Source organism: Chiroxiphia lanceolata, chromosome 2 (assembly GCF_009829145.1).
Source record: "Chiroxiphia lanceolata isolate bChiLan1 chromosome 2, bChiLan1.pri, whole genome shotgun sequence".
Taxonomy (NCBI): domain Eukaryota; kingdom Metazoa; phylum Chordata; class Aves; order Passeriformes; family Pipridae; genus Chiroxiphia; species Chiroxiphia lanceolata.
This window is the reverse complement of record NC_045638.1, coordinates 39,272,726-39,287,234: the sequence shown is the minus strand read 5'-3', so window position 1 is coordinate 39,287,234 and position 14,509 is coordinate 39,272,726. Positions and strand designations below refer to the sequence as shown.

At 39.7% G+C, this 14,509-nt stretch overlaps 1 protein-coding gene across 5 annotated transcripts in view; it reads right to left on the bottom strand.

Annotated features, from left to right (window-relative positions):
* FGF14 (fibroblast growth factor 14) overlaps positions 1-14,509 on the bottom strand; it is a 400,255-nt gene that overhangs the window by 120,436 nt on the left and 265,310 nt on the right. Inside the window, exon 1 of one of the 5 annotated variants that reach the window (XM_032678610.1) lies at positions 5,454-6,297. The exons of 3 other annotated variants lie outside the window; for them this stretch is intronic. In XM_032678610.1, the coding sequence (XP_032534501.1) occupies positions 5,454-5,646 (193 nt within the window). In that variant the 5' untranslated portion in view covers positions 5,647-6,297. Of the gene's footprint in view, positions 1-5,453; positions 6,298-14,509 lie in introns of those variants that run through there. One more of the 5 variants, XM_032678608.1, reaches the window with a different exon arrangement.

The window sequence follows — 14,509 nt, the reverse complement described above, 5'->3', positions numbered from 1 at the left end:
TTTATAAACTAATGACTTGGAAACCATTCAAAATCATTCAAAACAAGTTTTAAGCTCTAATTTCCATTTATTTCAAATTAGAGCCTGAAACATCAAAAAAATTACATCCACTAATAAATTACATACTGTTAAAAGACAGAGTTCTGTCTTTAAATACAGTAAAGGAACCTCACCTCACCTGTCACTACATCACCATGAATCAGAAATTATCTGTACTGTAATATCCCTTAATATCTCTATTAATCAGATAACTTAGTTCTACGACACATTTAATAATACAATAATGGAAAGACCTTACAAAAAAAAAGGCTACATGTGGACAGAACTTGCCTGAACTTTAGGGATCCAGAAGATCACTCAAGATTGAAGAGTACATTTTCTAATGAAGTGCTACATCTCCAATTAATGAGTGAAGATATCAAAAAGCAATGTTTGTGTATAGGAAAAGTGAAATTTGGGTTCCTCCAATTTCACATATCCTTCAGATATACAAACTACCTGAGGTAAATATAAATGTAAAACAGTGCTTATCAGGAAGAAAGCATTGACAAAAAAAGCCCCAAACAACACAGTACTTTAGACAAAACAAGCAAGAAATTAATGAAAATAGCTGTGAAGTTTTTAAGAAATTTAAAACAAATCTTAGCTTGTAACTAACATCAAACTTAGAATATTTAGAAAACATAAGTTGAAACACTTACTGCTCTCAGATGTTATCTGATTTCTACTTTTAACAGAATATTTTAAAATATACAATAGTTAAGTATTTCTACTCGCTTTACATTAAAATAGGACATATTCTGAAATAACACTGGTACAGAACTATCTATTTATTAAATGTCAACTATTCTATCACCCCTATTTAGGATATTTTTAAATATCAATAGTCCCTAAAATTATGTTACTATTTTTCCCCATTTGCTCTCAAAACCGACTCACTCGTCACTTTTAGAGCTACCAAGACTGGTTTAGAATAAGAATTACATTCCAGCTATTACTGCATTTCTTTTAAAAGCTTCCCTTAGCAAGCACAGGATTTGTGTGAAATACTGAATGTATGGGAAACAAAGCTTGACACTGAGTCTAGCAAATCATGTTTTCAAAAATATTTTTTAAATATGCTTAGAATATTTTACATTCACAGTTCCAGTTTGTGATGATCATGGCACCCTTTGAATAGGTTAACAGCAGTGAGGGAAAAAAATAATAATTTCTTATACAGACTGTTAAGACTGTGTTTATAGTTCCAAAAGGATTCTGGGTTAATCAACTTCATTTGCAGAAAAAAAGCAAAAAACAAGAAATATCAGTTCAACACCCTGAGAAACAGGTAGTCTTGCACCTGTTTCTTGCACCTAGACAAAACAGGAGCAGTGGGCTTTAGAGAACAGTCAAAAAGGATTAATTCTGAGGACAGTCACATAGGAAAGCACAGCTACAGGTTTTGGTCTGCTAAAACTTTGAGCAAGCCAAATCATCCAACGCAGGAGCTAACTAGTGGGAATTTGATGTGGTTTCTTAAGCTTTGGGAAATAAGTCATGTACACTTATGTGCACAGATCTCCATTTCAGTTACACTTCATTCCATAAGTAGGAAAACTAGAAACTACTTAGGGCACTATGTATATTGGGAATTATCTTATATCTGAGATTATGGGCCACTCCCACATCTGTTGAAAAACATTAGCTGATCTACTGAGGAATTTTCCAAAAATGCTTTCTTTGGAGAATTAAATTACTTTTGTAGATGCAGTAAGATCTAATCAATGCATTTTCTGAACATGTTCCCTAGATCTCTCTTTCTCATAAATATTAATGTACAAAATCAGAGGCCAAGTCATTCCAGAATTCAGACACTCCATATATAAATTTAGAAGGCTTAATGTGGTATTAGCACACAGAAACAGTAAACATCAGACATTAATACATTTAAATGTTGAGTATTTTCCAGCAGAATATTCTCAAGGGACCTAATTAACCAAATGAAGATTTTTTCAGATTAGTAAAGCAGCTAGATATGTAGAAGAAAATTCAGGCTAAGAAGTTTGAATTTGCTCTAGATACAAGAATACGTTTTAATCTCTTCTCTCTATAGGTGCCTGAGGTGAAGAAGTGGCATTTCCCCAGGTTAAGTAAGGTTATTTCACATGAAGACAAAATCTTGACTGTCAATTCTTTTATTTGTGATTATATTAATGTAAATTAAAGCATTGTAACTAAACAACCTCTAATCCAGGGGAGGATGATTCATAGTTGATTGATGTCTGGCATCAGGTCAGGCAAGATCTTGGCTTCATGGCTATCCAGAAATTAATGACAGTGATTTCTTCATCAGATGAAGGTAGAATAAAGTAAAAATGAGATAAATTTAAAATATCATAACACTAAACGATATGAATCAAAGCTGTCCAGTAAATGAAAATGGTTTCTTCCACTCAGTAGATTATCAGGCAAGTCTCTCACAGAAAGCACTTTGCTAGTTTAATTAATAAATCAACATTTTAGTGATGCTGTTTAAAACTACCATGGCATCTGTCACTAGAGAAAATATATAAGTAAATACAAATATTATTCTTTGCCCTTAGTGAGCTCCTGGATGTATCTTTAATGCTACTCTTCCAAAATGTTAGTCTCCCAAAGCACACTTCTGTTGATATTTTAGTATGCCCCTAAACAAAGGACCGTGAACAGAAAATTTGTCACAATGACAGAAATAAATTTCTACAGGGCATACACATGATTGTAGCATTTTATGTATTCATAATAACTTCATTTGTTGTCAGATAAATCCCACTGAACCAGAACAGTACTAACAGGCATTTTTAAAGAAGAGTTTAAAAATAAAGAATGCTTTTTAAAGTTTGCTAACATGTTGGTATGTCTGCATATATTGTGCATACACACATTACCTGATTCACATACATATATGTGTACAAGAGTAAATGTGTATTTTTAATTGAAAAAGCAGCATCACTGGTTTTCACTGTCTGTTTCAAAGATGGGGAAACAGTTACTTTTCATATGTAAGCACAAAGCAAAACACTTCTTTATTTCATGAAAAACAGAGTCTAGCTTTTACTGCTATACATAACAAACATTTTACATATACTTCTACACTTCCATTGAATTGTATGAGAATGCTACAGATGGTTTGTAACATCTCAATTAACTCATTTTTCACGATGCTCTTGTGACACTCTATATCATTTACAGAAGGTTTATTCGTCAAGATCCCATAGCACCTTTCTGACAACAGATGTTTTGAAATTCATCATATTTTGCTTGGCAAAGATTTATTTTAATGGGTTTGACAGTATGATTTCAGTGAAGACTTCACATGCCATTTAACTCAGTTTAGGAAAACTGAAAAGACACTCTGATAAATGTTCATTTATCAGATGAATGTTATTAAATGTTATCTAAAAGATGCTCTGCTAAATGTTTATAAAAAAGACACTCTGATAAACAGTAATTTTGTAACTTTTATAATGTATTTTAAAGCAATCAGCCCTATAAAATGTGGTTTATTTGGTCTTTTTTCCCAAATGATTTTTCATTGTAAGTTATTATGCAAAAAATGTTTAAGTAATGACTTCAGCTTGATTATTTCTTCAATTTCCTTCTTAAACAGCATGCAACTTTGAATCCACAGGTACTCCATGTATCACTTTGTGCATCAAGAACATACACAGTAAAAAGTATGATAGCATTTTTTCATCAGGAATTCCTATGGATGAGCAGTAATTGAGACCTTAACTTAAATCAATGGATAAGTATCGTCATGTCTCAACATGAAGAGTTCTTAGAGAAAATAAACTCGGGGGTCTGATACTGCAGACTTTACTGGTGAATAGCCCTTGTTCTGATTATTCTTACTGAAATCTTCTGTATCCGTGGTATAGGTTAACAGCAGAGTTATATTCTAATCCAGTTCTCTTGTTCAAGAATGTCACAATGTACCTTATGAAAAGTGACTAAATGAAAAAGAATGAATTCAAAAGTCTCTATAAAGTCCCTTCTTACCTAGGAAAATGTTTGGAATCTCAGTGCTGTGAGACAGTCATCTCCTCAAATGGTAATATAGTCAAATACAGAGTTTTCCCCCAAATAAGACTGCACAGGTGATCAAGTACAATTGTTCAATTAGCAAATCCTCATAAATTCATTTTCATGAATAAGTATCACTTATAAAATCCACCATCATAAAGAAAATACTCTAGTCTGCTTAAGCACACACACAGACTGCTTAAAAAAAACCACTATAGATTTTGCCACTGATATGTTCCTCCTAATCTTTCCTATATCATTTTACTATCTAAAAATGGCAAGACTTAACTTGCATTTAATGCAAGTTACAATAAATAATTTCACTGTAACAAAGCCACGTAAAAATAAAATTGCATGGATTTTGTTGATTTATGTTTTTTCGTATATGAGGCATGGAAAAGAGGCAGGAAGCATCAATCAGGACAGTTCCCTGATTATGCTTCTTAAAATTATCTTCTGACCCAACCTAAAGAGGAGTTGTAGTATACATACTGAACCACAACACATGGTGGCATTCTCTAATATAACAGAGGGTGGTTTGTACTTTATCATGGATAGATAGTATTAGCCACATTTCAGGTAATGCTTAACATTTTCACTCTTTACAATATAATCCTTTTGTTCTAAAACTACTTGTTTCCTGAGGACAAGTACAACGTAAGTCATCATCATTTCTGAATGCTGTGGAATACCACAGAACTGTAAAAAATAGATAAGTCATTGCAATATCATTTGACTCTTTTTATTTTCTAAGACAACGTACTGGATAGAACGCAATCATCATGGAACCAGTTTCAGTTTTCTCTGTTGACTACTGATCATGTACCCTGAAGAACTGCCTGCAGAACCTGTTGGTCTGCATGGTGAGGCCCTGGTTGGGGATGGGCAACAGGCAGGTGGACCTGCTACCTGGGCACCCATTGTGATGCTGAGAAGCTCTCCCACACCTCTCAGTGTGCTGACTGGGAAGTTACCGGACAGCGCGGAGCGAGACTCCTGCACTACGGCCAGGTTGCACCCACCAAAGCCAAGCGGGTGGCTCAGGGAAGGGCTGGTGAACGACGGCCCTCAGACACCGGAGACCCAAAGAGCTTTCCACGCTGTGCGCTCTTTGTCCTTCAAAGAGAAACACGGGAGAGACGAGGACACGCGGAGGGGCGGGCAGGGCTCTCGCCGCGCCGGCCGCCTCCCCCGAGGGGATTCCTACCCGTAGCACACCTGTCGTGACCAACACCGGCGCTCCAGGGCCGGCTGGGCTCGCCAGCCGCGGCTCCTCGGGGAGCCAGGAGCCGCCGGCTGGCGGGACCGGGGGCGGCGCCCGACCCGGGAAGTTTCTCGCCACAGGTTGCCCCCTCCCGTCCCCCCACCCCGGGAGCCCGCGGGCGGGCCCGGCCACGAGGACGCACCTTGGCGCCGCAAACGCCGCTTCTTGAGCCCGAAGATGCGGACCTTGGAGAAGATGTCCACCAGGTTGCCGTTGCAGAGCCCGCGGTTCTTGCTGGGGCTGTTCCGCCTCCTGCTGGCCGAGGGCCGGTCCCAGTGCTGCTCCCTCGCCTGCCGCTTCTGGCGGATCAAGCCGCTGGCGATGGCCGCTGCCATGGCTGCTAGCCGGATCGCCCACGCCGGGCAGAGAGGCGGGAGGCGGCGGGGCGCTCAGCCCCGGCGGGGACCCATCCCCGGGGGACGCGGGCGAGCGGGAGCCTCCTCCGGCCCGAGGCGCGGCTGCGGAGGGGCACCTCCACCCTGTGGCCGGCGGGAGCTGCTGCCGCCCAGGGTCACCGCATGGGTGCCCCGCCGTCACCCCCGCCGTGTCCCGGTACAGGGGCACCTACTACCTGCTCGGGCGGGTGTCTGCGGGCGGGCGGGCTGGAGGCACAGAGAGGAGTGAGCGGGACTCGGGGCAGAGCCGCTCCCGGTCGGGTCGGATCGGGTCGGGTCGGATCGTGTCCGACCGGCAGCGCTGCCCCTCAGCCCCGCGCCGCCGCCTCCCGCTCGGCCGCCGCTGCCATCGCCGCGGCCGGGGCGGCTACCGCCGCTTCTTCCCGGCTCCCGCCTGATGATTGCCAAGTGCTTCAGAAATCAGCATCTGGAGAGAGCAATCTTCTTCTCCGGGGAGAGCTGTAATCACGGCTCCTCGGTCCCACCCCGCTCCAGCCTCCCCTACACACGCACACGCACATACACGCACACACACACACACACACACACACACACACACACACACACACACACACAGGCACGCACCGCTGGAGCTTTTTTTGTCCTCCCCAAGGCGAGGGGCGGCGAAGGTGCGGGGGGTGGAGAAGGAATGAGGGAAAGACAGAAGAAGGGGAAGCGAGTCGGACGGACGGGGTGTTGCTGATGCGGCTTTCTGGTGGGAACCGGGGGGGGGGTTCCCGGTACATCCACCTCCAGCTGCCTCTGCCCCCCGTCCGGATGCCTTCGTAAGGGGCTCCCTCCCCGGGGGGGTGGAGGGTGCTGCTTGCTGCCGGAGTGGCGGATGGCCCTCCGCGTTCTCCTCCGCCCGCCCGAGGCACCCTCGAACGCACCCTCTCGCCAGCTCCCCGGCACCGGCTCCCTACCGGCCGCCCCTGCCGCCCCCAGCGGTGACACCGGCACCTGTCACCGTCCCCAGGCCGGGGAAGCCATGGGGGCAGGGCCGGCGGGTGAGTTGGCACTACGTTCCGCCAAGGGCAGGCACCCCGCCCCGCGACAGCCCCTCTGCCGGACAGCCCGCCAGCAGCGGGGCAGGAGCGCCCCACAGTCCGGGAACGGACGGGGTTGGGGGTGTAGTCTGGCAGGAGAGGAGTTTCTGCCGCAAGAGAAGGTTTTAGAGCCATGAGGAAGAAGCACATCCACGAGCTGGAGGGCACCGTCAGCCCGAATACCGAAGGAATAACATAGGGCACCCACAAACAGCCGCGGCAGATAGACCTACTGATGACCAGCACCGTGTAAAATTATAGGCTGTTTTGGAGTACTTGAGGAAGCACCAAACAAGTTCACTAGGCACAGAAGCCTAAGGAGTATCTGCCCCGAGGAGATCACAAGACACTGCAAATAGTAACTACCATGTAAAATATGACATGTCACTTGTTTCCTTTCATCTTTTTCACTTTGCTCTTCTCCCTTTTCTAATAAGGGCTTAAAGTTTTTCGAATTTACTTTCTGCAAGCCTAATTGTTAAACTTCCTGAAGTTGTAACTAGCCAGAGGAAAGTAGAAAAAGGAAGTAAGCAGCTACACAGAAAAAAAAATGCAGTTATCCTATAAAGAAGGACAGATGCTTGCACAGGGAATTATTGTGTAATAAATATCTATTTTTATACTGTTTACAGAACACTCTAATTTCTTATTAGAGGGGTTTGTGGTGGGATTTTTGTTGTTGGTTTGTTTTGTTTAACAGTCTTGGAGGTGTAAATATCAATCCAGAATAATTAATTTATTTGTAATACAGTGCCTAGTATATAAGAGTATGTTCTTGTTTCAGCAAAGGCTTCAACATCTCTGATATTGACCATTTTTTCCCTAAATCCTTTAATCTACAAAGCGCTATTTTTATACAGAGGGCAAAAGTGTATGGTGGGAACCCCAGTATACAGGGATTTTGTATTAATACTAGACCAGCTAGGAACAGAACATGCACAATCGGATCACGATAATACATTTTAATTCTATTTAAAAGTGTCTCTAAAGAGATTCAGCTAAGTCTCATTGGATTTTCTATCTGGCAATTTTTACAGAGCAGCAATTTCCTTACAACGGTTACAATTGCCTTAACTAATGCAATTAGACAGAGAGGTGGTTATATTTTTAAATATAAAATTCACTGTAGTATTTTTGTATGCTGCTTTCCTTTTCCTTCCTTCTCAGAAGTGGACAAGACACGGTGCTGCCTTCCTTAAGAACACTCAAGAGGGAAGCGGTCCTGCAAGTGCCGCCCCAGTGGGCCTCCCCCAGCCCCGGCCCTGGTCCCGTCCCCGGCCCGATTCCCTCCCCGGTCTATTTCTGCCTTCAGCACCACGGACAGCGTAGCAGAGAGATGCAGCGAGTGGCATAGAACATCCCGTGCCACCGCCGCGGAGCTGACAAGACACAGCCTAAGTCAGCTCGACTTGGCTGCTGGCTCCAAACAAAAGAATGAATGAGAGGGAGTAGAGTGAAATAAAGGCCAATCGCCCACTATCTTTCATTTTCACAGGAATTTAGGAGTAGAATATGTACATAGAGACCTAACATTAGCATGAGAATCTCTCTCCAAAAAGATGTAGGTTCCACGCTCCCTTTTGCTGGAGGGACCTCTTTATATTGTCCAACGATGCTATGCTATATACTATCTACTACTATTGTTCCTTTTCTGTAGTTTCCTTCAAATATTGGGCCTTTGCCAAAACACACTGCCATTTCTAAACGACATGATGCTTGAGGTGATGGCAAAGAAAAGAAACAAAGAAGGTGAAAACGGGTGGTATTCCTATAGACAAAGAGAAAACGTGTTTCTTACATCAGAGATCAAAAACAATAGCTTCGTACTCACATCTCAGAAATGCAGAGCGGTTGTTTACAGCTTGAGGTTTTGCAAAGAAAACTCAAGAGAGCCATCTGGTGTCTTAACCTGTGATAAAATGTGTGCAGTTCTAGTCAAAGTGAAGGTTTTGCTAACAGATGGATTGTAGAAGTATGAACATATTGGCTACGTTAAAGACTAATAACTGTATAAGATTATGTATTTAGGACAAATATCTTACTTATGACATTTTTTACATTAAAACAGGGTCTTATTTGTGATTAACAATACTCTGGATATGAAAACAAATAAATAAAAGCCAAAGAGGGTGAGCAGAGATGTTCAAAACTTTCTATTCTCCCATCTGTTCATTTCTAACTTGTAATTTATTATGGATTTCAGGAGTTTTCTGAAACAAAAACATTTTAGAGTCTATAAAATTGCTTGCTTGAATAAATTTTAGAGCAAAAAATTCAACATACATAAAGTGTGTTTAAAATACTTGCAGTATTATATACTAGGGTATATAATACCTACATAATAAGAAACATTATTATTCCTTAAATTTATTCTTTGCTGTATTACTGGGAAAAAACCATATACCATTTCAACTAATTTAACATGTAAATTACAGCATGGTATTTTCAGGCATTAATATTCAATATTAAAATTTACAACATTAATATTTGTGTATATGCACGTACTAGTGATACATAACATGCTTTTATAGGGATTTCCTTATAGGAAAAATGGAATTTAATCTTTATAGTCTATTGTAACCTAGACCCATTGGCTTCAAAATTTACAGAACTTAAAATGTCATCCTTATGCATCATGGGTTGTTCTATTTCTTCTTTGTTTTTTTTTTCCTCCCCCACTTGTATGTTTTGCATTAAGTTAGATAAAGTTAAAAGCTGCAAAGTAACTTCTGGTCAATGTAGACATGAAAACTCTACAGAGTTCTTTCTTTTATTAACCATTTCAATATAAACAAAAATATCTTTCTTCAGGTATTTTCCCACCTATGCACACTCCGTCCAAATTTTCTCCTCCAAGATATCCTGAAACCATTCTTCTTATCAAATCCAAGCCAAAATACAAAAAAATAAACCCCAAAGTTCTTGCACATATATATTTTATAGGAGTGTAAAATGTCAGATTATTACATTGCTACTAAATGTGTAAGTTTCATGAGCTCTAGTGAAGTTTTTATAGCAATTCCTTGCCAACAGTAGGCCCACACAGCTCATTTTTCCAGTTAAATACATTAGAATATGATGTAGAGTCAACTTATCCTGTATTCTAGAAATCATTAGTAAAGTATTGTGAATCTAGATGTTCTTCTAGACCCTAAAGAGTTGAAGATTGTTTCATGTCTCTGAAAATGTTGTTTGTTTTTTTTTCTTTGGAAGATATTGTGTGCTATAGTTGCAAAAAAGATTAGTACCTTACTCCTTATATTTCCATTAAAACTTGAAAGGATGTCCTGGGGGTAAAGATACCAATTTAGGCATACAATTGCAAGGTATGCATAAAGGTACATCTAGACCACTGGGAAAATTTAATATCATTCCAAGAAGTGGCCTCTCAGGAGTGGAAAAAACACTTGTTTCTAAGTTGTGATGGATTCATTTAATCAACCTTGTGGTGCTTTTGAAAAGACGGTAGACTGATTACCAGGGTGCTGTTTCTAACTAAAATTGGGATTCTGAATATTAGTTGGTTCTGATAAAAAAAATTTCTTGAAGGTTGCTGGTAGTTTTGTTGGACCATAATCAAAGTACCTAAATTCAATGTACATACTAAAACACCTGCACTCCCACACTATGATATCATAAGAAAATGTGATGCAGGCCTACAAGTAGGATTATTCATGTAATTGCAAACTGATATTTTCCCAAGGCACACAATGTGTACTTCCGCAGGAGGGTGGGTGTTGGTAAGCAACAGTAACTTTCAGTTCTTGTTTTAGTTTTCTTGGGGGACAAAGATGGAGCAAGAGAAATAACAATGACTTGAAGAAGATGAAACATACAATCTACTCTGTAGGTTGGTAAATGTTTAATTGAAAAAAACTTAAGTTAGAAAAACATGTCAACATAAAAGGTCGTATTTGTCATGATCATACCTGTGTGAAAATATTAAAACACAGACAAGAAATCCCTTTTCAGATAGTTTATGCGCATTCCATGCTTATAATAAGACTAGTATGCTTGTGCAATGAGCTTTAAATTAGGTCTGTTTTACATATTCTTGTATATTTATCTGGATATAATTCTCCTTAAAAGTTATTGTTAACTTCTCAAAAGACAAGGCACTGGGAAGCACTGAAATTTAAAGTCTTTGACGCTCTGAACACCTGACGCTCATTGATTAGAATTTGGAGAGCATTAAGAACAAAGTTTATCAAACATGATAATATACTTCACAAAATTTGGAGAATTTGGATTTCTATGCTTTCACACTGCTCTGTATCAAAAGTACTCAGCTTTCAATCTCAACATCCAGAATGCATTCAAGGAGCCAAACTCACACCTATTAAAATCTACCGAATACATAGGAGTTCCTATGGAGTCACTTGATTAAATAGGTCAGGTGAATCCCTTCAAACAAGACAAAAGCAAGATTTCAATATGTTGTTCAGAGGACTACACATAATTTAGCCACCTTCTTCACAGGCTGTGGACTCACTTGACCTTATGTATCCAAGTCATTAGAAGAACAGTTAAAACATAATTAGTGCACATACAAAAATAAATTAAAGCACTCTGCAAGGAAGTCCCACATTAGATGACTGGTTATACAGAGAACTATCAAAACATGACCACTAATATGCATAACAGCTGATGCCTTAGCTAGTGCAATATTTGTTCTACATTCATTCTTTCGCATATTACCTGGGATACATCCGTAACTCAAAGGGCTGAGTACCTCCACTCTATATACTGGCTTACTCTTTAGATATTACATAGTTCTCAGAATGCTTAGTTTTGCTTTCTTTTTTTGACTTTGCTTTTCCCATTCCCTTCCCAATGCTAAATTGCATCTATTATTCTGTAGTAATGAGTCTCACTAGTAGTGCTGTGTCAAGTAAAATACCTACTTTAATTACTTCAGAACATTTTTTTTATTCCATTGGCTAAGTCTTCATTCTTCAACAGAGAAAAAAAAAAGGAGATGGAGATTCCTAAACTAGTTTTTACAATTGATCTTTCAGCAAGATTGTATGCATGATTACAGCTGCTAACTTTTAGCACAGCTCCTGTGACATCTTTCATGACTCTTCCTGGTTTTCACTGTATTTGTCCTCTACTTCTGATACAACCTCTTTTGAGAACAAAACAAATCAGCTGAGTTGACAGGAGAATCTGAAGAGCAGACAGATCATATAAGAGTCTCCAGGATAGCTCACCCAGGCCCAAAATTTAATTCCAACAAGTCTCTTTTAAACAACAGTTAAAAAACAGTGGGGAAAAAAATAGTCAAGATCACTTTCAGGGAAAAATCCATAAAAGTAATTTAAAATTGATACATTGTGGTTTGTTGGGTTCCAAAATATGATATCTGCAGAGAGAGATTTGAGTGGTCTGTGCAGAAAGCCATGGGCTACGAAAGTTGGGGAAAAAACCCCTTGATATAAGAAGCAAACAAGATACCATCCATGTGACATGCCCTGCCCAAGACAAGAGTGTCCCATCTTGATCTCATCAACCCATGCAGGAGATTTATTGTATTTTATGTCTCCCTTTGTGTCCTCTGTATCCTGTGTATTTTGCAGTCCTGAATACCCTTCCCCCCCCATGAAATCTCCCAAGATAAAGTAGGGTTTTTCCTATGATGTAATTGTAAGACCCCAAGATTTGTTAACCTGAATTTTTCCCTTATGTCATCCTTATGAAACTCCCCAATTTTAATAAAATGAATATGCAAACCCTCTGTTGAATATGTAGACCCTGAACCCCTTAAATACCAAATTGTAAGTCCAATAAAATATTCCAGCTTCTTGCCTCCCTGGTATCATCTTAGCTTTATTGACCTCTGCAGTGGTTTCTGCAGTGACATATATATTATTTTACCTCTAAAAATGAAATAGTCCCCTTAAAGAGAGGTTCTTAACAACTACAACAGAAACACATTGCCATTAATTTTGTTGCCACTGAAGCTAACAGCAGATTTGCTTCAGACAAGGCTCTGGCGACACAAGCCAGAACAAGGACTTTCATTAAAGAAAAGCAAACACAAACACCACCCCCCCATCTCTAGTCCACACAGCTGCAGAGAGCAGTTTAAGATTTAGAGGTCTAAAAACAGCGTGGAGAGCTTCTTCATTAATATGCACAGCTTAAGCCAACATCTGTTGTGTTTACTTATCTAGCCACAGCAGGACTTGTCTGTTTTGCCTGACTTCTGAAACATGCAACACATTTTGCTATTATTCTCTCAAGTAACTGAAAGTCCCTGTAAGGTTAGTCTGCTTAATTTTGTTCTACGGAAACAAAAGGAACCCTGTTGCTGAGGAATTAGGTCTCTACAGTGAATTTCCTCTGAAGTCAGTTCAGCTGGCAGAGCATGTAAGCTGTTATACCTGTTTGAGAATACTCTCCAGTGAGGATTTCCTACTCCTAGAACATCTTTACAAGTGTGTTTCTTGCTTTCCTTAGAACAGATATGAGAACACATGACAATATGAGAAGAAAAATGTGCAATATTTCTGAACCTTAAGAACAAAGGAGGTGTCAGATATTGACCATCTCAGAGACCCAGAAGAAAAAGCACATTATACCCATTACAGTAAAATGCTGACCAGACAAGAGAGTATGTGCAGAGACACACATAAACAACTATTTTGAGAAGCAGAAGAATTATTCACCTCAAATTAAAACCAATAATCCCTTAAATACAAAAAGTGATTTTTACCAGAGCCAGGAAGAACTGGAGCATGTCTGCCCATGCATTTGCATGCACACATGTATATGCTTACACATACAAACACATCCACAATATTATTTTGTTTCTTGGAAGAAAGCATGAAAGACACTTCTTGACAAATAATTTAGAAAAAATAGTCTTATTTTCTGCTATGTGACCTAAAATTGACAGTGTAAGTAATTTGGCAAACGAATTTTTTGACAATAATCTGTCTTTGTTTACAATTCTTCTACCATTTATTTTCAAATTACTTTTGTTTTGCAATCCCTTTCATACTAATTCCAAGACATTTTGTTCTTTTCTTGTTCTAAAGGGGAGGTAATACAGTGTTTGTCTGAGTACTGCTAATGGAGAAAGTAAGTCTCTGAAGGAAGAAAATGTAGATATAGAACAATTCAGGTTAATGCCACATTCATCAATAGGGCAGGCCTTGATCTCCTCTGAGATCTATTCATACAGACACATTCCTTCCTTTGGGGTTCAGACCCAACTAATGTTCTCTGAAAAAAAAGTCACATACTGTGGTACCCCTTCCAAACAGACAGAAAATTCAGTGCATTGTCTACTATTTTTATTGAACAGAGTAAGTTAATGACATACATAAATCTCTGCAAACAAGTGTGCCTAGCTTCTTTTTAGTTAATCTACATTTTCAGAAGTATCTGACAAGCATGAATACTTCTAACATAGTGACCTGATTTTACAACACAAGCTTACAAACATAAATTACAAAATATTTGACACTTAGGACTTAATTCATTGAAACCTTTCAAAAGCATCTCTCTCTAATCTGCAGTGCAATTATGTGATTTGCCAGCAGTGGACACTGTCTGTCTAGTTTTTCACAGATATATTGACTGAGGAATATCTTGCAACATGTACTGGTAAATTTTTCTTTTATTACTTGTGCTGATGTAAGAAATGAGAGGTATTTGTACCAGACAAAAGCTGAGTAAAAATTGCATGGAAGGAATATTTTTCAACGTCTGTGGAACATCAGACTGTACCTTTCTTTAAAAAAACCTGT